Source organism: Aulonocara sp. 'chitande type north' Nkhata Bay, linkage group LG23 (assembly GCF_057382095.1).
Source record: "Aulonocara sp. 'chitande type north' Nkhata Bay isolate Kocher_YH1m ecotype deep benthic linkage group LG23, A_spYH_male_GT1.1, whole genome shotgun sequence".
NCBI lineage: Eukaryota > Metazoa > Chordata > Actinopteri > Cichliformes > Cichlidae > Aulonocara > Aulonocara sp. 'chitande type north' Nkhata Bay.
In genome coordinates, this window is record NC_141365.1 from 23370340 (window position 1) to 23393158 (window position 22819).

The 22819-nt window shown below is 38.4% G+C and overlaps 2 protein-coding genes across 4 annotated transcripts; both read right to left on the bottom strand.

The window, feature by feature from the left end:
- On the bottom strand, positions 1-6119 carry LOC147301754 (uncharacterized). Its single transcript, XM_086282118.1, has 4 exons — positions 4999-6119; positions 4853-4898; positions 4625-4740; positions 1-2168 (listed from the first exon to the last, which is right to left on the bottom strand). The coding sequence occupies exons 1-4, from the start codon at positions 5203-5205 to the stop codon at positions 1956-1958; spliced, it is 582 nt and encodes a 193-aa protein (XP_086138244.1). The 5' UTR covers positions 5206-6119; the 3' UTR covers positions 1-1955.
- On the bottom strand, positions 5041-22111 carry rpgrb (retinitis pigmentosa GTPase regulator b). Of its 3 annotated transcripts, none has more exons than XM_086282115.1 (15): positions 21985-22111; positions 19883-20008; positions 19155-19247; positions 18391-18453; positions 18152-18310; positions 17192-17341; positions 16583-16741; positions 16236-16391; positions 15995-16116; positions 15206-15397; positions 14905-15091; positions 14304-14398; positions 14150-14209; positions 6131-14034; positions 5041-5178 (listed from the first exon to the last, which is right to left on the bottom strand). In XM_086282115.1, the coding sequence occupies exons 1-14, from the start codon at positions 22013-22015 to the stop codon at positions 11986-11988; spliced, it is 3642 nt and encodes a 1213-aa protein (XP_086138241.1). In that variant the 5' UTR covers positions 22016-22111; the 3' UTR covers positions 5041-5178; positions 6131-11985. The 3 variants fall into 3 exon arrangements, with proteins under 3 accessions (XP_086138241.1, XP_086138240.1, XP_086138243.1); XM_086282114.1 differs by having other exon boundaries at positions 15995-16119; XM_086282117.1 differs by having other exon boundaries at positions 5048-5178; positions 12042-14034; positions 15995-16119.
- Positions 22112-22819: the final 708 nt, after the last annotated feature.

Sequence of the window (22819 nt, forward strand, 5' to 3'; positions counted from 1 at the left end):
TTCAGTGCTGCTTAATAAATAATAATAAATAATAATAAATGAAAAACAGTGCTTGTAAACAACAAATGTTCCCACTGAAACAAAAACAAAAGGAGGGAAACTGAGACTGTTTTGTCGCTTTATATAAAATTCTTTATTATCACAAAAATCCAAACTTAAAAAAAAAAATCAACATAAGCAAGAGATTAAATGAGATTATTGGATCAGAATGTAAAAGTAATGCATCTCTAAGAAACCTTTATATTAAAAGTGCAAATGTGCTCCAGGATGAGCAATAAATAATCTTATTTACACACACACACACACACACACACACACACACACACACACACACACACAGGCTCAGGAGAGGAAAACAAAAACATTCACTGGGACGTCCAGCTGCTGACTCCAAAGCATGGGACAGAAAGTAAAACACAAGAACGTAAAGGAATACTCCAGGTAAACTCTTCAGTGCGGAAAGAGTTAGATTGACAGGAAATAAAGTGGAATCAAAGGGTTGGAAAACCTTTAAAACTTTTACAGAAACATTTGATAACTAGCAAAAAAAACACAAAATATGATAAAGAGATTAGTCAGTCAGTTGTGTTTTTTTCTTCTGTTTTTTAGGAAAAGAGAAAAAAAATACATCACTCAGAAGCTGCCTTCTGCTCCATCTATGAAGCATTACTCTCAGGTCCGTTTGAAGGTTTTTAGTGGTTTTAATTCATTTTAAAGTTGACCTTTTTCTATTACTTGAACCTCCAAACTTTTATTCTTCGACTCTGTTAGAGCAGCTTTGCATGATTCACAGTTCAAAATAATCCTTATTTATCAGATACTAGGGGTTGCTTTTCTCCCCTCCCAAACAGTTTTCACCACAGGTAGGTGGAGTTTCTTTGCTCACAGATGACCATATTAAGGATATCCACTCCGTATGACATCACACAGAGCCAAGAACAGAAAAATCTGAAAAAAGGTCCACTTTAAGAGTCTTTGAGGAGCCACCAAGTGGTCCCATACTCCATTAGAGGAGGTCTAACCCCAGTCATACAGACATTTAGACTAATTAGTGACACCCTGGCAACCACTGATCACTAGAGAACCATGAGTATTCCTTGACCAGTTGTCAAAAGGTTGATGGATATGAAAGCGATCACAAAGACGTATACAGTGTTGCACCAAAAATCTCTTTGCAATTGTTTGGCTGCAAGCAGCTTGCCACAGTCACCCATAGGTTAGCATTTTCCATGCAAACTACAGGCGACCACGGCAATATGCTAGCAACCTAAGACATCAGGATGAAGTTTTTAGTGCAGCACCTTCTTTGCAATTGATTTCTCCAAGTGGCTAGCAGGAACCTCCAGCAACCACTCACTCATTTTTCCCTAGCAACCAGAGATTACCAGGGGATCAACAATCAATCTTCAGACCTGTGTGACTGAGGCTGGACAAACATTCAGATGTGTTTTTTTCCTAACATGGATCATATCAAAATTTCTACTTTTTCTTTCCACTGCTGTTTGGAGTCAGCGCGGTGTCAGGGTTTTCAGGTGTGACAGGATAATTTACAGAAAAATAAAAACCTTTCCTAGCCATATTATAGTCTCTGACAGTTGAGTAATCCTTTAACAAATGCAAAGTTTTTGTGTGTTTTCTTGGCTGAACAATGTGCTTCCTTGAGGTTTCGAAGGATGTTTGATGTTGTATTACCCTCTGTGTGCCCAGGATTAATGAGCAGCCACAATCTTTTGCTTAGAACCTTCCAGAATAGAAGACTTCAGTCAAAATGAGTTTGTGGTAAGTTTGTACTGTTTATAAGAAGGAAGGATTCAGTTTCTCTGTTTGTGTCTGTTCTGATTAGTGTATTTGCTGATGATGCTGTGCATCACTGAGGGAATCTGCAGCTAATTAGCTTGTTCACACTCTGCTCTTCTTCTGATTACTGAGGCCATCTGAGAGTTTTTTTCATGGAATTATAGCACAGTGCAGGCTCCAGAGCGAGGTCCTCTGGAGCCAGACTGCTGCGGAGCTCGACCTTGGTGAGTCACAGCACTGATGGCAGCAGCCGGAGATGGAGGTTCTCCCTGGATAGCTTGGTCTCCGCTGGCAAGGCCCTGCACTGAGGTTTGATCTCTGTCATTTGTCTGCTTGGGCCTGGAGGACGAAAGTCGTCTAAAGAGCGAGAGCTGCGAGGGCAAAGATGAGATAATTAACTCTAATTACCTTTCTGTTTATCACATGTAAAGTAGGTTAAGGATTATGCAAAGACTAAAATTAAAAGAATTTGAATGTCTATATTATGATTGAAACTAAACTACGTTTTAGTGAAAAGACTAAAAATAAAACTAAATCAAAATTTGCTGTCAAAGTTAACACTGGTCAACATACTGAGGTTTTTAAAAATGGGATTCAGAACTCTAACCCGGCGTTTTCATACTACTTTCATCTGCACATCTGTTCAGCTGATAGTTTAAACATTTCACATTTGATTTTTTGTCTTTTCTTTCCTTGTGTGTTTACTTTCTTCTATAATTTTTAAAACTATACAGTGAGACACAGGTACAATTTACACTAATGTATGCTCTAAGGCTGATTAGACCTTAAGGTAATGCCATAAAACTTTTCAAGGACTAGAAAGATATATATGTTTTATGTTCCCAACCACTAAAAAATGATATTTGTGCAGTGTCTTCTAGGTTTCAATGGCAGGAGACAGTTTAATGACTGTCTCCTCACAACAACATGGTTTTGGACTGAACCTATGTGGAACCTTTGCTTTCCTGCCCTGTGTGGATTTTTTCTGGCTTTCTCACACAGTCCTTAGTGCTTTGAAAAGGTGTGTTTTTTACACAAAGGTTATACAGTGGGGCAAAAAAGTATTTAGTCAGCCACCGATTGTGCAAGTTCCCCCACTTAAAATGATGACAGAGGTCAGTAATTTGCACCAGAGGTACACTTCAACTGTGAGAGACAGAATGTGAAAAAAAAATCCATGAATCCACATGGTAGGATTTGTAAAGAATTTATTCGTAAATTAGGGTGGAAAATAAGTATTTGGTCACCTCAAACAAGGAAAATCTCTGGCTCTCACAGACCTGTAACGTCTCCTGTAAGAAGCTTTTCTGTCCCCCACTCGTTACCTGTATGAATGGCACGTGTTTGAACTCATCATCTGTATAAAAGACACCTGTCCACAGCCTCAAACAGTCAGACTCCAAACTCCGCCATGGCCAAGACCAAAGAGCTTTCGAAGGACACCAGGAAAAGTATTGTAGACCTGCACCAGACTGGGAAGAGTGAATCTACAATAGGCAAGCAGCTTGGTGTGAAAAAATCAACTGTGGGAGCAATCATCAGAAAATGGAAGACATACAAGACCACTGATAATCTCCCTCGATCTGGGGCTCCACGCAAGATCTCATCCCGTGGGGTCAAAATGATCATGAGAACGGTGAGCAAAGATCCCAGAACCTCACGGGGGGACCTGGTGAATGACCTGCAGAGAGCTGGGACCAAAGTAACAAAGGTCACCATCAGTAACACACTACAACGGCAGGGAATCAAATCCCGCAGTGCCAGACGTGTTCCGCTGCTGAAGCCAGTGCATGTCCAGGCCCGTCTGAAGTTTGCCAGAGAGCACATGGATGATACAGCAGAGGATTGGGAGAATGTCATGTGGTCAGATGAAACCAAAGTAGAACTTTTTGCTATAAACTCAACTCGTCGTGTTTGGAGGACGAAGAATACTGAGTTGCATCCCAAGAACACCATACCTACTGTGAAGCATGGGGGTGGAAACATCATGCTATGGGGCTGTTTTTCTGCCAAGGGGACAGGACGACTGATCCGTGTTAAGGACAGAATGAATGGGGCCATGTATCGTGAGATTTTGAGCCAAAACCTCCTTCCATCAGTGAGAACTTTGAAGATGAAACGAGGCTGGGTCTTCCAACATGACAATGATCCAAAACACACCGCCCGGGCAACAAAGGAGTGGCTCCGTAAGAAGCATTTGAAAGTCCTGGAGTGGCCTAGCCAGTCTCCAGACCTCAACCCCATAGAAAATCTGTGGCGGGAGTTGAAAGTCCGTGTTGCTCGGCGACAGCCCCAAAACATCACTGCTCTCGAGAAGATCTGCATGGAGGAATGGGTCAAAATACCAGCTACTGTGTGTGCAAACCTGGTAAAGACCTATAGTAAACGTTTGACCTCTGTTATTGCCAACAAAGGTTATGTTACAAAGTATTGAGTTGTATTTTTGTTACTGACCAAATACTTATTTTCCACCCTGGTTTACGAATAAATTCTTTACAAATCCTACCATGTGGATTCATGGATTTTTTTTTTCACATTCTGTCTCTCACAGTTGAAGTGTACCTCTGGTGCAAATTACTGACCTCTGTCATCATTTTAGGTGGGGGAACTTGCACAATCGGTGGCCGACTAAATACTTTTTTGCCCCACTATAACTGTCGCTTGAAATTCAAACAATGAATGTTAAAAACACATAAAAAAACAGCACCATAGAGGTAATCCCATAGTGAGGAGTGTTGTGCCCATACAGGCAAAATAAAGTTTATTTTCTGAGAGTGTTTTGAAGGCACAGTACAAAGAATATATCCAATGTTCACAGTTATTGTACCTTTTTGTTGGAGCCCGGCTGGTTTTTGGAGTTTCCATCTACCTCCCCGTTGGCTGATGTGGTATATTCATGTGTCTTTTCTTCTTTGATATTGGGCTGCTCACTGATTTCAGCTGCTGGTAATACCAGACATTATTGTTATCTGTCTTGTCTTTTTAATTTCTTTTTAACCGTCTTTACTTAGATTTTTCATCAAACATGCAGCTGACTAAGGATAAAATCAGTCACCTCTTTGCTGTCCATCAGGCACATGCTCTTCTTTCACCTCTTTGGGCTTCAGGGAAGATCACATTTCACATGTTAATCCATCTTAATCACAAATAACCAACAAAAACCAAAGATGCCCGATATTCAACTTAGTGCTACTTATTTACACAACTCTGGGTCTCTTCTACTGGTTTCTCTGTCGAGGACAACAGTGTGTCATTCTCCTCCTCGTCTTCCTCCAACTCGTCATCATCATCAACCTTATCATCTTCCTCCTCTCCTTCTTCTTCCTCTTGACCTTGTTCCTCGCCTTTGGTCCATGTCTCAGCAAACCCTTTTGTCAAGTCCTGCAAAAACAGGAGCATTAAGGACATGAAAAATATTTAGTCATAAGCAGTTTTAAGCCTCAGCCACATAGGCCTAGAGATTTGTCTGTGATTCTCTCACAACTTCTGGTTGCTACGGAAAAGTCAGTATGTGCTACCATGAAAACACCCTTGTCATTGTTTTAGCTGCTAGCAGATCACCTGCAGATTGCAAGGAAGACACTAAAGAAGACATTAATTGGTCACTCACCAACTATTTGATGAGTGGTAGTGAAACTGTCAAGTGTGTGACACAAACCAGAAATGCAGACCATTCACCTTCAAAGGAAAAAAGTTGTGCTTTACCATGGCAACGGTCTCGCTATCTGGTTTATGTAATACTTTTTTTTTTTTTTTACAGTTTTACTATTGCTTTGGGACTGGTTTGCAAGTGTTTGCACACAACTTGGCATCTTCCCTGGAAATTACTGGTGATCACCATAACTCACAAGTGACAAAAGCAATCACAAGGTTTTTGATCCAACACTGCCAGCAACCTCTAGATACCACTCACCACCTAGTAGTGGAATTCACCTTTTTTCAGGACCTGTGGCTACAAATCCAGTCTCTAGGTCTGTGTGACTGAGGCCTTGCTTGGTTAATATTAGCAGATTCCAATAACAACAAGACAAAGGCATGAGTTTATTTAAGTTGAAGAAAAAAAAACTGCTTTCGATTTGCAATGAATGGAAAGCATTTTTTTCAGTTCTTGTCCTTTCCTTTGTTCTTTAAAATAAAGAACAAGTAAAGGACATGAAAAATATGCACTTTCTAGTTTGATGCTAATGTTTTTACTATACAGAATAAAATATAAGCTCTGCCAGCTGAATTAACTGACAAGCAAGGAATGATTGGAAAAGACTATAGTGATGCTAGAATTAGACGTATTACTCTACACTAAAACAGCATCATCACTAGACGAAACAGGTCAAACCTTATCTTATCCCGAACACACCAGACACTGAAACAGAGGAACAGATTTTCCTCACATCATCATTTTCTGAAATATGCTAGTCTGGCACCTTACTGACAAAGTGAGTTTGTGAGTTTGTCAGTGTCCACTGTGATATTTTTGACAGTTGAGGCTGAAAAAGGCAGATTTTCTTATAATTCAGTTAAATATTTGCATCATAAAGTCAAATGTTTCCTCTTCATTAGCTCAGCTCTTGGTCTCAGCTACCTCCCAAAGAAAAAAAAAATCTTCCTCTTCGGGGCTTGCAAAATCGCTAGCCCGACGTCCCGGAGCTACAGATATCTCTGGTCGGGCGACCAAAATCTATCTCAGCCTCGCCTGTCGGGTTATCATATAGCCCGATGGGCTTTTGTGCCCTGCAGAGTCATGACAGTTGTTTTTCAATTTTTGTCTATTTAATGATATACTGCTTGAATCCCCCCAAAATTTGAAAAAAGAATAAAGTAGTGAGAGATTAAATAAAATAAATTAAATATTCGATGTGTATTCAAAGTACTTGAGTGACTTTCTTCTAAACTAATTTTATTTATTTATTATCTTTCAAAGAATATACTATAAAACTCCCACTGACCCTGCTAATCAGGTATTATCTGCATACGTGATTGTCCTTAACCTAACTTGCATGTAATGAACATGGTGTCCCACAAAGAACCTGTTTATAACCACTACTATTTCCACCGAAAATCTTATAAAATGTGTTTCAGTAGAAAGACGTCCTTCAAAAAAATTAATTAATTTTAAAAAATGTTTGAGTGTTATTTAAAATAGATTTTAAATAACACTCAAACACAATATACTTAATAGTATATCGTAGTATCAATTAAGGTTCACGATACCATCCTATTTATCAGCTGTGTCAGCTGGAGAGCTGTGTAGTGCCTTAAAAACAAGAGAAAGAGAAAGAAAAAAGCCACATGATTCGCTGTAGTCTTTTCCAGGCATTATATGGCATTATATGGCCCTGACTTATCGAAGAATTAAGGAAGCGGAACCGGCTGTTCAAACCCCCACAAGGCTGCCCGCTGGGATTGGAACGATGGGAGAGGCGTGAGTTTCTCAAAATGGGCTCATTGAGTGCAGCACGGATAAGATCTTGGAGAGGCTACGGCTGCTGTGAATACTCAGGATAAGATCTCTGACTGCAGACTGGATACATCTCGGAAGGGCTAGCTTGGAATAACATCTCTGGGCGCAAATTGGATGACATCTCGGGGAGGCACACTGCCGCGAGTTCTCAGAATCGGCTCGTGGAGCACAAGAAATGACAACATCACAGAACGCAAGTATGACGAAGCTCGCGGCTCTCCAACAGGAGATTGAGAGACCAGTGTTGGACTGTAGAACTGCTTTGAAATTCATATGACCTGTTCGCACTAAAGTAAAAACCACCATCACTTCATGCGGATACCCCTTTGGTGCCAGCTGCGGTCTCAAGGCTGGAGCCGATCAAAAACACCCTGATAACGACTGTGTTTAGTCTGTTCCTTCCCATTCCATGCAAGACCACCTGGGTTGGCTGGAAGACTGTTTACTTAGCCTAGCAGGGCGAAGGACACTGTCTCAGCTGAACTGTGGACACGCACACACATACATATACACTGATATGCACACACTCATCCCCCCTCCCTTTCCAAACGCCTTCGACGCTTAATCCGATGCTGACAGTGGATCAGGGAGGCCAGTGCACAGGCTGCAGGCCCGGATGTACTGTCTAAATCGGCTGTCTCTCACCCCTTTACCCACCCCTGTTGCTTGTCATGTGTTTCTTTGGTGTATTAAGAGTTTTTTCATGTGCTATGTGCAGAGGTGTTAGTCTGGGGGGAGTTATTTTTTTCTCCTTATCTTTCCTCATGTGGTGCATTTTCCATTGTTATACCTCTCTGACCTGTCTTCCCCATGTGATGTTTTGTGTAATGTATGTATGGTCGGAGGGTAAGATGGCGCCGCCATTGCGTGCAATAGGTCGGCAGCCTTATGAAATTTCCCCTTGTGGGACTAATAAAGGTATATCAAAATATAACAGGGCAAGACATACTGGATACAATAAATACAACAGTCTAATGGTTAACATTCATTGAATTTTGCCTTTTTTCCACTGAGATTGTTTTTTTGAGAGTTTTTTTTTTAATTTCTCAGAAGAAACTTACATTTACAAAAATGAAAGATTTTGGCATGCAATTACGTATGAGATGGAAGCAGAAGCAGATGTCAGCCTGGTCTAAATAACTAATACAATCTTGTTTAGTAGTGAATGTACACAAACAATTGTGACTATTAAGTATCATTAAGACCTACTTTAACAAATGTCCTATGTCATAATACATTAAAAAAAAAACACATTGTAATGCAACACAAATATTTATTACAAATACAAATTAATAGAAATAGCAACATAAATAATTCCAGATAAAATATTTAAATTTGAGCAAGACAAAGATTAAGGCTGAAGGTTTGAAGAATATTTGGGTACTCTATTAGTCATAATACTGGAAATTCAGAGAGTTCTGGTTGCAAGAGCCATGCATAACTGAGCAGAAGCAGAAGCAAAAAGAAAAGGCTTCCAAGGAAATATAAGTAAACCAAAAAGCATTTAAATCAATACTTAAGACAAACATGAGTAAGCATTGCTGTAAACCAAAAGCAAAAGGCTGGATGGAAATACAAAAGCAGCCCAAAACAACACAACGTTATGAGAGAAAGGGTTCAGAAAGCTATAAAGAAACACATTCATAATATATGAAATCAAAAAGATGGTGTGGTTAACATGTAAGAGGGAAAGGCACAGTACATGCAAATGTTCCAGCTGTTTCAGAATGAAAACATAAAATTCAGATAAACACAAAGAAGCTTGTGTATTCCAGAGGTGGAAAAAGGACAAACATTCTGTACTTAAGTACTGATTTAACTTCTTTACTGAAGTAAAAGTGAAAAAGTACTGGCTATGAATGTATTCAAAGTAAGAAAGTAAAAAGTACCTCTTTGAAGGACGTTTCTACTAGCGATTTTTGTGCAAAGCTAACTGAAGCTTGTGCTGTATTAATGTAATAATAAAATATTAATAAATGAGAATGCAAACTTTAGTTTAAATCTTAATTGAAAATGAGAAAATAAGCAGAGAAAAAGAAGGAAACAAAAATAGCTCTATTTTCTTTTGCTTCCATTGTACAAAATGACTTTGCCTCTAAGCAGAAAATGAGTACACTCAGGGGTGAAAGTGGGATTCAGTAGGTAGTGAAACCCTAAAATAGGTTGCATTGGCTCTAGGGCTGCTCAATTAATCGAATTGTAATCACGATTACGATCTGGGCTTTCAACGATCATTAAAAATGACTGAGCCGATTATTAGCCCCTCCCTCGTGCTTTACTCTCGCGCTGCTCCGTGTGGCAAATCGAGCGCACGTCTCTGCATTTCGAACACGTGTCACAACAATTAAGAGCAGCGGTCCCCAACCTTTTTTGCGCCACGGGCCGGTTTATGCCCAGCAATATTTTCACAGACCGGCCTTTAAGGTGTCGCGGATAAATACAACAAAATAAAACTAGTACCGGTACCAAAAAAAAGAAGATTTATTCATAACACATGTGAAAAGACCAAGGAAAACCGAGTAAACGATAAAAACAATAACAAAATAACGCTGAAAACCGATAAAAACCCTGAAAACTATACATTTCACACCTGAGCCTCAACTCTCTCATACCAAACGACTCACGGACCGGTACCGGTCCGAGGCCCGGGGGTTGGGGACCGCTGATTAAGAGGACCCGAGGGAAGCTCGGAAAGCTAAGCAGAAGTTATTTGGAGAGGAGAGTGACTGCCGTTGGTTGAAAAGAGAGGTAAAAAAAACTTCAGTGGTGTGGAAACATTATGGGTTCGCGGAGTCAGAACTCATTTTTCATTAATTTTTTATATTGCAAACATTTGCACTGTTATCAGTATTTGCACACTATTTTATATTATTTTTTGACAATCTTTAAAGTCATTATTCAATACATTGTTATTGTTAAATAAATATCGTCAAATAATCGAGATCTTAATTTCAGTGAAAATAATCGTGATTATCATTTTTGCCATAATCGAGCAGCCCTAATTGGCTCAGTGTGGGGAAAAGAATCACAATTTCTATTGTGGGCTCCAGTATATTTTCTGAGTGTACAGGCTGTGATCAACTGATCTGGGCTACTGCTCTGAGGTTTACTGCTCTCTGTGGAGAACTGAATTCAACAAATGTAAGAAGATATTTTATGAGTTGCCCTGCTGTTCTCTGCTGTCAGCACTGTTTATGCTGTCTCTATACTAAACAATATAGAGGTGGAATTCAGTGAATGAATCTAAACTTCATCAACTTAACTTCAAATTCATAACATCACCTTACTGAACGCTAACCAGCTTATCCTGCACTAGATTATTTTAATGCAACCTTTAACTAACACAGATAATCTAGCTTAGTTTGCTTTGCAGCATGCTTCACAATATGAAAAAAAATTACCAAATACCACTGAGCAGTCCGTACTTATAAATATAACCTCCTGTCTTCCTTATCTATTTCCATCATTTAGTGAAGTTAGCTCTTTCTTTTCTCTCCCTGTGAAATACAGTGTCTGGACCTTTGGCTAACAACACACTGTGACAAACTGTAGACACAAACAGTTTGTGTTTGCTGATGTTTACTGGTAGAAATGCTGCATTTGAAATTACCCCTCCTTTATAGCACTACCTAGATGCAGAAATAATGCAACCACAACTCATGGACACCTGCACTCGTCCTGGTGTTGCTCCAAATAAACCACAGGCCCGAACTTAAACCCCTCACTATGGCGCATGCTCTGGTGATTACAAATTGGATTTCCTCTCATGTGTTATTGTTTAGCCTCAAATCGGTTTGATGTTTGAAGGCGCACAGTGACGTTCTGAAAATGTAAGGAATAGAAAGTACAGATATTTGTTTAAAAATGTAGGGAGTAAAGATAAAAAGTTATCTGAAAAAAAAACAACAACTTGATTCAAGTACAGATACCTGAAAATTCTACTTAAGTAGTTTTGGCAAACACAAAAGATAGATGATAAACACATGGAAATTTGTGTAGAACATGAAAGCTCAGATAGTCTCCAGGTGCAAAAAGAGAAAGAATAATATCTTACTAGGAAAAAATAAGGTCAATAAAAAATTAAATACTGAAAAACAAAAATAATTATGTGAAATCCACATCTGTTGTGCTTTTGCATTTAAGTACTGCCTGCAAGGCAATTTTAACCAAGACATTGAATCCTTATTTCACCAGCATTAGCATGGATACTTGATCTTTTAAGCTACCTGCCTTCTATTGTTCAGTCACATCCACACTGCTTGTCGTGCATTTCGAAAGGGTCAATATTACATGCTAATTCACTAATGTAAACTATGTGATATTGACTTTAAATGTCTAATGTTTCATACATCTACAAAGATCTATTACTGGACATTTTAAAAATATAACTGGCTTAACTGTCTGGCTAATCCACTTTGTCTTCCCTTCTCTTACATAAATGTATTTTAGTGATTTTCTTTGCAGATGACAAAACTTTATATAAAAATATACAATTTATTCTCCTGACATTGTTTTGGTTATGTTAATTAATTAACTGAGTAATCTCATACAAAACTGAATACAATGTAGTTTTAACTATTTATACAGAAAAAGTAATGTGACCTGTATCAAGCTTTTCTAGTATGGCCATTTTTATAACAATATTTATTTATTTTTTTTACTTTTCAGACTTTGATCGTGTCCATTTCCTGTTATTCAATAAATCAATAATATTGATATAAGGGCCCTTATTATTTCAGATTGAGGTATTGAGGTAAAACATCATCCCAGAACTCCTCTGACTCACCTGCCGCCTGACCTTTGACCCCTAACCTTAGTTTGCTTCTAGTTGCTGATTTAGCACTTTGTCTTTTCACTTCAGCAGACCTTTTCTTTTTGACAACCTTCTCCTCTTCTTCTTCTTCATCTTCCTTCTCTTCCTCGTCTTCTTCTTCCTCACTCTGGTCCTCCTCATCTTCCGCTTCAGCCTCCTTTTCCTCACTTTCTTCCTCCTCTTCTCCTTCTTCTTCCTCCTCCTCATCCTCTGTCTCTTCCTCCTTTTCCTCACTTTCTTCCTCTTCTTTTTCTTCTGCCTCCTCTTCATCCTCTGTCTCTTCCTCCTTCTCCTCACTTTGTTCATCCTCTTCTTTTTCTTCTTCCTCCTCCTCATCCTCTGTCTCTTCCTCCTTTTCCTCACTTTGTTCCTCCGCCTCCTCTTCTTCCTCAATTTCACTGTTTTCCTCTTCACTACTCTCTTCTACTTCTTCAGCACTACTTTTTTCTTCCTCCTCTTTTTCATCTTCTCCTTCTTCGGTCTCCCTCTCTTCCTCACTTTCTTCTCTCTCTGAAGACCTCACAGACTCACTTTCAACCTCATCTTCTTCACCCTCACTCTCCAAACTCCCTTCTTCTTCCTCGTCCCCTTCTTCCAAGTCACTTTCAGTATCTCCACGTTTGCTCTCTGTTTCGTGACTTGACCCTTCCTCACTTTCCTCTTCCTCCGACTCCTCTTCTTCTACATCACCTCCGTTTCTGTCTTTCTCTTCAGTCTCTGTTTTGCTTTCACTTTCTGTTACTCCACTCTTTTCCTCCTCCTCTTCTTCATCTTCTACCACAACATTGCTCTCATCCTCCTCCTCATCTACATCGCTGTCTGACTTCTCTCCAGAGTGAAGAGTGTCACTCTCTTTTTCATCCTCAGTGTTCTCTGCCACTTTCTTAATAATGTGACTAACATCCTCCTCTTCCTCGCTTACTTTTGCATCTGTCTGCCCTTCTTCCTCTTCACCCTCTTCGTCATTATCCTCCTCTTCCTCTTTGATTGCGGCAGAGTCCATCTGCTGTTCACTTTGATCTGAGATTGTCCTCATTTCAGGACTTTCAGGTGCGGGTATGATGTTGATGCTGACAGCAGATCTGTGGCTAAAATTGGCAGCGTAAGATTCAGATTCCTCACTCAGTGATTTAGTCACACCCTCTTTAAGTACAGCACAACTGTTCTCAGAAAGGGATGTGGAGCTTAATCGTCTTCCAGCTTGGATCAAAGCTGCTCCTGCAGCGAGCGAAGCAGCTCCAACAAGCAGGCTGAGATCTGTTGACTTTTCCTGAACCTCTGACCCTTTTTTGATTTGAGCTTCTTTCATGTTTTTTTCATTCTTGTTTTTCTTAGACAAATCTGTTTTCTTCTCTTTAGATTTGGGGATTTTTTTCACCTCAGAAACCTGCTGAGAGCCCACTATGCTCTCTTCATCCAAAGTGTCACTCAGGTGAAAGCTTGCTGAGTCTGTATGACTGAGTTTACCTGGTGAACTGATTCCTGTGGGTTTGCTTTTAACCCTCACAGGCTTAGACTTCACTTTCTCAACTTTAGCAGATTTAGAGTTGAAATCTAAACTTTTCTTCATAGTTTCTGGACTTTGTTTTGAGTCTGCTGCCAGCTTCCTGTGAACCCCTATCACCTGGCTTTTACTGTGAACTTGCATTTGTTGCTCTTTGGATGCTGCCTTATTTATGTCCCTGATGCTTGTAGGTTTGTTTTTACTGGGCCTCTCCTGCAACTCCTCTACAGCCAAGATCAGATTCACCTTGTTCTGGTTGCTTTTCTGATGTCTCTGGGGGCTCTGCGGGCCCTGAGTACGAGTGCTACGACTCCTCAGGAGTTCAGTGGGTAACACCCGGAGGGGAGAGGCAGCCTCACTCTTACAAGACAGCGAAGTGGAAGAGAAACTGCTCTGCTTTGAGAGCTTTCTCTGCTTTCTTTGACTCTGTTCTTTTATAGCCTTACCATTCTTACCCTTCCTCTATCCTCGGTGCAAGAAAGCAAGAAAAGGATGGAAAAAAGAGGCATGCATTAGAGAGGAAGAGACATGCAGAAACATCAAAGGACATAGCACACAAAGTAAGAGTTTGAGTTACCTTTTGAACTGGAGACAGCGTGAGGGTTTTATCACTGGGGTCTATCTTCATCACATGAGTCTGTCAGGAAGGAGCAGAGATGAAATCAGCAGCAAAATGTTATATTTGTCTTTTTTTCTGAGCAACATTTAAGATGATGTCATTGATCTCTTACCATGTTGAGGAAGTCTCTGGTTTCTCCAAGACCTCTCACGCTGTCAGTGTCTGTCAGACTTTCCACAACACTGTCTGTCTCCCCACCTGCCAGCTCTGAAAACAGGACAGCATTATCTTCAGCAGCAGCTTTCCAGATACAGGTAATATCACATAGTGACAAAGATGAACAAATACGTAAGATGTTTTTAAAAAAAATCAAGATTTTGAGAATCTGACCTCTTTATTTACAGATTTCAAATCTGCAGAAAACCCTGAGATCAAGAGAAACTCATTTAACTTTCAGGGAAAGGGCATGAACGACATGAACACCAATTGTCAAATGTCAAAAATACAGAGCTCACATTCTCATTTTTCCCAACTTCATCTTAGTGCTTCTAGGTCTTAGAAACATATACCGTACAGGTGTCTGTTTTCATAAAAATGAATAAGGGATCTTGAGGAAGCCAAAGGGATAGGATTTATCAGAGATGTGACTCAAGGAGACAAAAAAAAAAGACAACAACCTCCCCAAAGTCTAACAAAAATGCAAATAATATTTTCCAAAACTTTGATGTAACAGAAAGAGGATGAGGCAATGGCGGTGCAGATGAAGTAGGTACCCTGGTGGGTCGACTCCTCGTTCCTGTGCTGGTAAGTGCCATTGAGCACCTTTCCGTGGATCACCTCAGGCGGAGCCAGTCGTGGTGGTATGGTCTGGCTGGAGGCTGTCAGTGGCGGGAGGAGGTTACCTGGTGTCATGGCAGGCAGCGTGCGGAACATGGTGCCAAACTGGTCTGGAGATCGCTCCTGAATCAGAGGGTTTAGCCAATGAGCGATATTAACCCATGAACTTCTTTAGAAACGAACTGTTATCTGCAGATAAACTATAAAAAGTGTCACGTTCATTGTCCTCATACCCACCCTCTCCCTCCTGCGAACCCGGGCTGAGAGGCTCCTCTGCAGCGTAGATGAGTCAACTGTGTTACCCAGCAGTTCCACATATGGTTTCTCCAGGAAATTTTCCGTCACATCGTCATCCTCCAGCGTGACCTCACCGGTTCCCCGGGCCCTCGGCCGAGCCAGCACCACCATGTGACATCCGCCGCACATCGCCTGGACACGTCAGCAACCAAATTAAAGTATTTGCATGCATGAAAGTCACCCAGAAATGCACAAAAATAGAAAATATATATGATTATAAATAAATAAATGTTTTTAAAATATAAAATGAATTTTATATTTTTATATATGTATGTATTTAGGATTTTTGTAATTAAAAAAATAATAACACATTTTAAAAATTGACACAAAACTGACACAAATATACATAATTTTTTAAATTATGTATTTAAAGAGTATAAAAGGTAAAAAAAAAAGACAAATGGAATGGTTATTATATTGCACTTTCTACTCTGAGCACTCAAAGTGCTTTACAAAAAAATAAAAAAATTTTAAAAGGTAAAACTCATTTAAAATTTTATATATTTTATGTTATATATGCAATTATGAATAAAAATTGAAAAACGAACATAATTTTTTTTAATGTAAAAAGTGAAGACAAAAAATTAAAAAGATATAAGAAATGCGACAATAAAATTACATTGCCTTTAAACTTATGAAGTATCTCCAAGCCTAATTAAATAATTCCTATACATTATTTTAAGTTCTACTGCATGAACAAATGTAAACCTGTCTGTATGAAACACTTACTCCCTGAACATTATACTTCAGGAATCGCAGGCACAGCGTTGGTTTAAACTGGTTAGTGAAGTTTTCTTCCCCCAGACCAAGTTTTCCATGTCTGCCATCTCCAAACGTGTATAGCAACCCGTCTTCTAAAAAAAAAAAAAAAAAGATTAAAATTTCTGACATCAGATCCGTGAAGAACCTCTTCTGTTCAACTCTGTTGTCAATGAGAAGCTCGGCATTAATGAACCGAGCTGAGATTTACCTGTAATGACAGCGGTGTGGTTTTCTCCACAGGCCACCTGACAGGCTCGTCCCTTCTTGAAGTGCTCAACCAAACGCGGCACCCGGGACTCAAAGATGAATGTCCCATGGCCGAGCTGTCCGAACTGACCGAGGCCGAACGTGTACACACTTCCCTCTGAAAGAAACCAACACAATCAGAGGCGTTTGCAGCATGCTGCAGTATTTTATTCCCCTGTTTGAGAGCATTCTGTAACTTTTTAGTAAGATTGAAGGAAGGGGGAAACCAACTGAGAATATTATTCTCAGTTAGTTATTTAAAGGAAATAAATAAATAACATGTCTTATTTGCTGTCATCAGACATTTACCTGCGAGTGCCACTGTATGTCCACCCCCACAGGCCACCTGCGTCACTGGCTCCTTGATGCTCTTCACCAGCTGAGGCACTCGGTGCCCTGGAAGCTGGTGGGTGCCCAAACCCAGTTTTCCGCTGTCCCGCTCGCCAAATGTGTACAGAGCGCCATCCACTTGGAAAACAAAAATAGGAAATACTCAGAGCTATCCACTGGTTTTAGGTCCAGAACGAATAGGGGAAACAAAATTCTGGTTAAACTTAAAAAAACTTTTTAAAAAAGTGTCACTTGATTTTAAAATATGTTAAATTCTATAATAATATTTATATGCAAAAATCAAAACACCTAAATTTAAATGAACAATGGAGTTTTGATTTTTTAAATTATAAAATAATATGGTGAATGAAAATCTATGGAAATAAGATACTTTTGCCAATTAACTTGCATTAACAAAAACCTTTTATTGTTCTGATTTTTACATTAGTATAAATACACACGTGTGAGAATTATTCTTTTATATTTTAGCCACTGTCACCCATGTTCCTTATGCTATCTGTAACCATGTGCGATTTGCAGGCTCACTGCAAAGTGATGAATGGTTATTTGGGACCTATCTCTACTCACCTGTCACTAAAGCTGAATGGTAGTACCCGCAGGAGACCCAGCTGATTGGTCGGCCTACACTGACTTCCTGGGGTGATGACACCTGACTCTCCTTACCCAAACCAATCTGACCCTCTGTGTTATCACCCCACATAAAGAGTTTACCACTCGCTGGAAAAGAAATAAATAAAGAGATTACGTTTATTTTGGGAACACATTTATCTGTTAACGACACTTTGTTCTCTCTTCTACACTTCAGTTTTAAACTTGCAACATTTTCTAAAACATAAGGAATCTTTTTACTTCAATTTTGTTAACCAAATTTTTCATTTGATAACAGAATAACTATAATTTAATTACAAATGAATTTCATGAAATTATCTTTTTTTTTTTTTTTTAGATGCTGCAGAAAATACAGAATATACAGATGAAATTCAAATTTAAACAAAATACAAAAAATATAAAAACATGAATGTTTAAAAAAATAATTTTAAATCAATAATGTTTTTAGATATTTTTTTACTTTAAATCTAATTTATGAGCAAAGTCTAAAAAATAAAATCGAACATCCAGTAGTACAATATGTATGATATATGTATATATTTAATTTTAATTTCATTTAATCTTCAATATATATTTATATAATTAAATTCCAAGGTAAAAAAAACATACATTAAAAATTTTAATGTTTTTAATCTCATTACACTAACAAAAAATAGCAAAAATATAATTTACAATTAAATAAAGTAAGATAAAATACATATACAATGAATAAAACAATACAAAAACTGCATATCTTAGTGTAGATGTAGGCACAATTATGAAATATACATCAAAAATGATCAAAAACCTTAAAATGAAAATTAACTAACATTTAATTTACATTTATTATATGACTTCCCTTAATGTTTACTGGCAGTTAAGCTCTGATTAGCTGTGATCAGAGCTAACAGCTGAATTACAGTGTTGTGTGGATCTTACCGGTGAGAGCTGCTGAGGTGTTCGAACCCGCAGCAAGCATCTTGATTGGTCCTTGTGAATCAAAAAAATCAAGTCTCTTGAAGGAAGTCCTCTCATCACAGTCTCCAAGCCCCAGCTGACCCTCGCTGTTCCCACCTGAGGCATACACCTTCCCTTGGGCTACAGACACACATCAACACAAGCGTGTTTAATATTCATCAGCACTTGAAAGAAAACAGCTGTGAACACTAAACACTGACCTGTGCAGATAAGCGTGTGGTTTCTCCCGCAAGCCACCAGTTGAACTTTCTCAGACTTCAGGGCTGAAACATCACAAAGAAATTTAAAACTATGGGAACGGTAATCTGGAGAGCGCAGCTTACCTCATCATCTTTTGATAACTTTAGAAAAGATTCATGAAGAAAAACAAAGTGTTCTCAGTACAATTCAATGCAAAATACAATAATTCCAAACTGTTATAAAATTTATTAAAGACTTGTGGTCATTTTTAATATTATATAGAACTTTTCCAACATAGACATTGCATAAATTTTGAGGCCCAGCTCCCTCCATCTACTAATGACCAAAAAACTAAAATCACCAGAAAATAGAATTAATCAGACTTGAGTTTAATTTCTAGGATTATTTATTACATTTAGATTTTCTGTATTGAACAACTATTTCCAGTAAGAATGATCCTTTCTTTTTAAAGTAATTTTCAGATTAAATTCACACTTAAACAAACCTCATACAGGACACATCCTTTTCTCTGTATCTGAGGAGTGGCACTTACTGTTTCTCAGCTAATGTCCCTCCAGATTTAAGCAGATTATTAGCCCTCTAGACTGAGATTATATTTACAACAAAGTCACACTTTATTTGAAGGCTTTGTCTCCTCCTCTTCAGGGACTCCCTCCTCACTGCCTGTTTAAACTGGCTGAAAGCAGCTTTCAGTGGCACTACTCATCCTCTATAACTTTTTTTTTTAGAACTGAAACAGTGAGAAGGTGCCATAAAGACCAACCTTTGACACAGGTGGGTTTGTTGACAGTCACTTTGGAGCCAAGGCCGAGCTGGCCCCAGTTGTTGCTACCAAACAGGAAGAGCTTCCCATTTTCTGTGAAGACACAGAGAAAATCTCCTGAAAGGGACTCTGTGATGTTTCAGCAGGATTCATTTTAAAGTGACACGGGGCTGGATTCAGTTACAGTCACAAAACAAAATAATAAAAAAAGATAAGAGAAAAAAGCTGAAAATCTAATTTGGATAATAAAGAAAGCTTTTCCTCAAATTAAGTAATTGTACGTAATTGTAAAAATCCCCTCCAAAAGATAACCATGAAATTAAACTAAAATTTAAATTGAAGAAATGTATTGAAATTTTGACTTACTTGACTGATACAATATATATTTTTTGTAAACATGTAGATACAAACAAAAGTAAAGAGTAAAAATACTTTTGTATTTTAAAAATGACAGTAGGTTAATATTGTAAAGCACAACATTAAAAAATAATCCAAATCTTAAAATGGAGGTTAATGTATTTATCTTTTTTTTTTTTTTAATAAATCTAATTTTTGTACATCTAAACAAAACCGAGAAAACATATCAGTTCTGATATGTTAGAGCAGACATATTTTAAGAGGACAGCGCAAGTGAAACTAAATCAAAACAGTATTTCCAGCTTTCACGTTTGTCAGCAGTGTACAAACACGTAAATGAGTATTACCTGGAACATAGGAGGGGCTCTCACCTGTTATTAAGGCGGTGTGCTCATCGCCGCACGCTATTCTGAGTGGGATGTCATTTTTAAGCCAAAATTTACTTGGAATGTTGTCAGCGAACTTGCTCTTTCCAAAAGTGAAAACTGCCCCCGATTCTGTAAGAAGAGACCAAAAAAACCAATCACCAACTTGGATTAATTTTCAAGTTTAACCACACCAAATGTGATGTTTCAGCCCTTTATATAAAAGATGGATGGATGGAGCCACCTTGATGTCAGTCTAGTGTTAGTGAAACCTCAAGCTGAGTAATTTTTTTTTCCATCCAGACGTAATTTGCTGTGGAACGATCTGACTGTGACACCAAAGGACACAGCGTGCTCATATGATTTCAACTTGTCAGTCAAAATTAAGGTCCTAACTTGCTTCATCCTCCTTTCTGATTCTGATAATGACCATAATTTACCAAATTAAGTAAGCATTGGAGCTCAGAGAATTCATCAGAAAAGTGTTTACTGAGGTAAGAAATCAAGGGAGGAGCAGGTTCATTTTCTCATAGACTCCTTTATAAGGAAGCTTTGATTTATAACTACAAGCATTACCGCCTAGATGGCCATTAAAAAGAAAGGAGGTTTGATGCACTCTACGTCTTGACTTCAATTTTCAGATCCTGAACATGTCCACACGTGGACACGTGTGGACAGTCTATAGAGGCTTGTGTCCTCCACTAAAAAACAGAAACTGCTTTTGCTATGCATAATTCAAATTTTGAGGTTAGTATTTGAAAATTTTTAATTAATGACTCAAAATTGTGTTTTTCATACCTGACTCGAAATTTCAAGTTATTAAGCTAACATTTTGAGACAATCTTCTCATTTCAGTTCTCTTCTCATAGTAACTTACAGTATATATTTTTGTTTACGTGGTTTATGGCTATGTGCATACTTGTTGCTTGCATCTTGGATATTTTAAAGTTTTGCATAATCCCAACAAATAAACCAAAACTAAGACACTAAACTAACTCAAAATGTTTATTTAGTAGTTTTTACCATTTAACTAGCATCATTTTGGTTACATTTTTTTCACATTAATTAAAAATTAGCCAAAGAGTCAAGTTAACACAATGTGAAGTCTTCAAATGTCTTGTCTTCTCAAACAAGAAGTCTACGCCAAAATATGTATTCAGGAATAACATATTTTTCCACTTGGAAAAGATCTAGTCTGCATAAAAAAGAAGAGGAGGAAAACGTTCAAATTTGAGTGCTGCAGATCTGAATACTTGGCATTATTTGTTACTGAAAAAAAATGACATAAACGTTTTTAAAGGGTTACAGATTTTGTAAAAATGTTCTTTGGATGGGGTCATTTATTACTTACTTACTTTATTCCTTCATCAAAGAAAACAGAGTAAAAGAAACACAATAATACAAAAAGGGGGGAGAAAACAAAATGTATTTTGTATCAAAATATAAAAAATTATGCATTGTTTGCTATTGCTTTATTGCTTTAGTGTTATTATAGACACGGATATGCATAAGAAGCACTTTCATGAAATTAAAACAATCTATGTCAGTGCGCCCCAGGGCAGCTGTGGCTACAATGTAGCTTGCCATCGCCAGTGTGTGAATGTGTGTGTGAATGGGTGAATGACTGAATGTAGTATGAAGCGCTTTGGGGTCCTTAGGGACTAGAAAAGCGCTATACAAATGCAGGCCATTTACCATTTACCATAGTAAGACCGTTTTTATTTTTACCTCTCCTTTTACTGTTTGAGCGTAAATGCAACTGACTACAAAAAAAAACACCTTTGACATGTGGTAGAGTTGAACATTGGCATCGACAATAAAATATGAAAATATCAGGACAGGGGAAAAAAGATACTTGATAATTAATCACTATCAAAGTGATTCAAAGTGAGGAATGATGAGGAAAAAATTCATAAAAACTATTTGACCTTAATAGCTAAAGCACTCGTGTAGAGTAAAACAGAATAACGGGAGGAGAAATGCAATATCATGAGGTTAACTTTCCGTTAGCCTGAAGCTAGCCGAAGGTGAACATTACAGTTAAAGAATATTTTACAATACAAACGGTTCTCTGAGAGCCAGAAGAGGCGACAATGACTGATATTTACCCGGAATGTCATCTTCAGCTTCGCCTGCCATCTCTGCGGTACTTTAATCCGCTTTGATCCGCGCCTGTGGGCGTGTTGGTACCCTTCTGTTATTTTCGACTCGAACAACCCGGAAGTAAACAAAACTTCTCCTAGGCTACGAAGGAACACACGTGACTCTTAAAGAAACAGAGCCATTTCATGTGTCTCATTATTTATAGCAGGGGTCTCAAATAGGGTTGCCAACTCCCTGAAAAATAAATAAGGGACACCTCGTGGCCAGGACCGGGCGACCCAGTTGTCTTCACCCTTCCCAGTGTGGTGAATTTTCTAGCTCTTTTTTTGTGTGTGAAATTATTTTTTTTAACCATTTGACTTGAAGTTGATTTAAGTAGATGCATATTCTATTCTTTGTGATATCAACACATGTGAAACAAATGATCATTTAGCTATTTATTTTTAGCTCAAAATGACAACATTAACACAGTAAAACAGGTCTCTTTCTTAAACAGAAGCCTGTCATGCTTAACTTTTGAGAATATAAGTAAATCTTTCTTTAAAAGAACTCTGTCCTGCTTAACTTAAAATAATAGAAAACAATAGAAAGAAAAATATTCTTGTAACAGTGCCAAGCTGGTCAAGAAGGCTCACCAGCGCCTCTTCTTCTTGAGGACTCTGAGGAAGAACCACCTGTCCTCAGACATCCTGGTGAACTTCTATCGCTGCACCATCGAGAGCATCCTGACCAACTGTATAACAGTCTGGTACGGGAACTGCTCTGCCTCGGACCGGAAGGCGTTGCAGAGGGTCGTGAAAACTGCCCAGCGCATCGCCGGAGCACCACTTCCTGCCATAA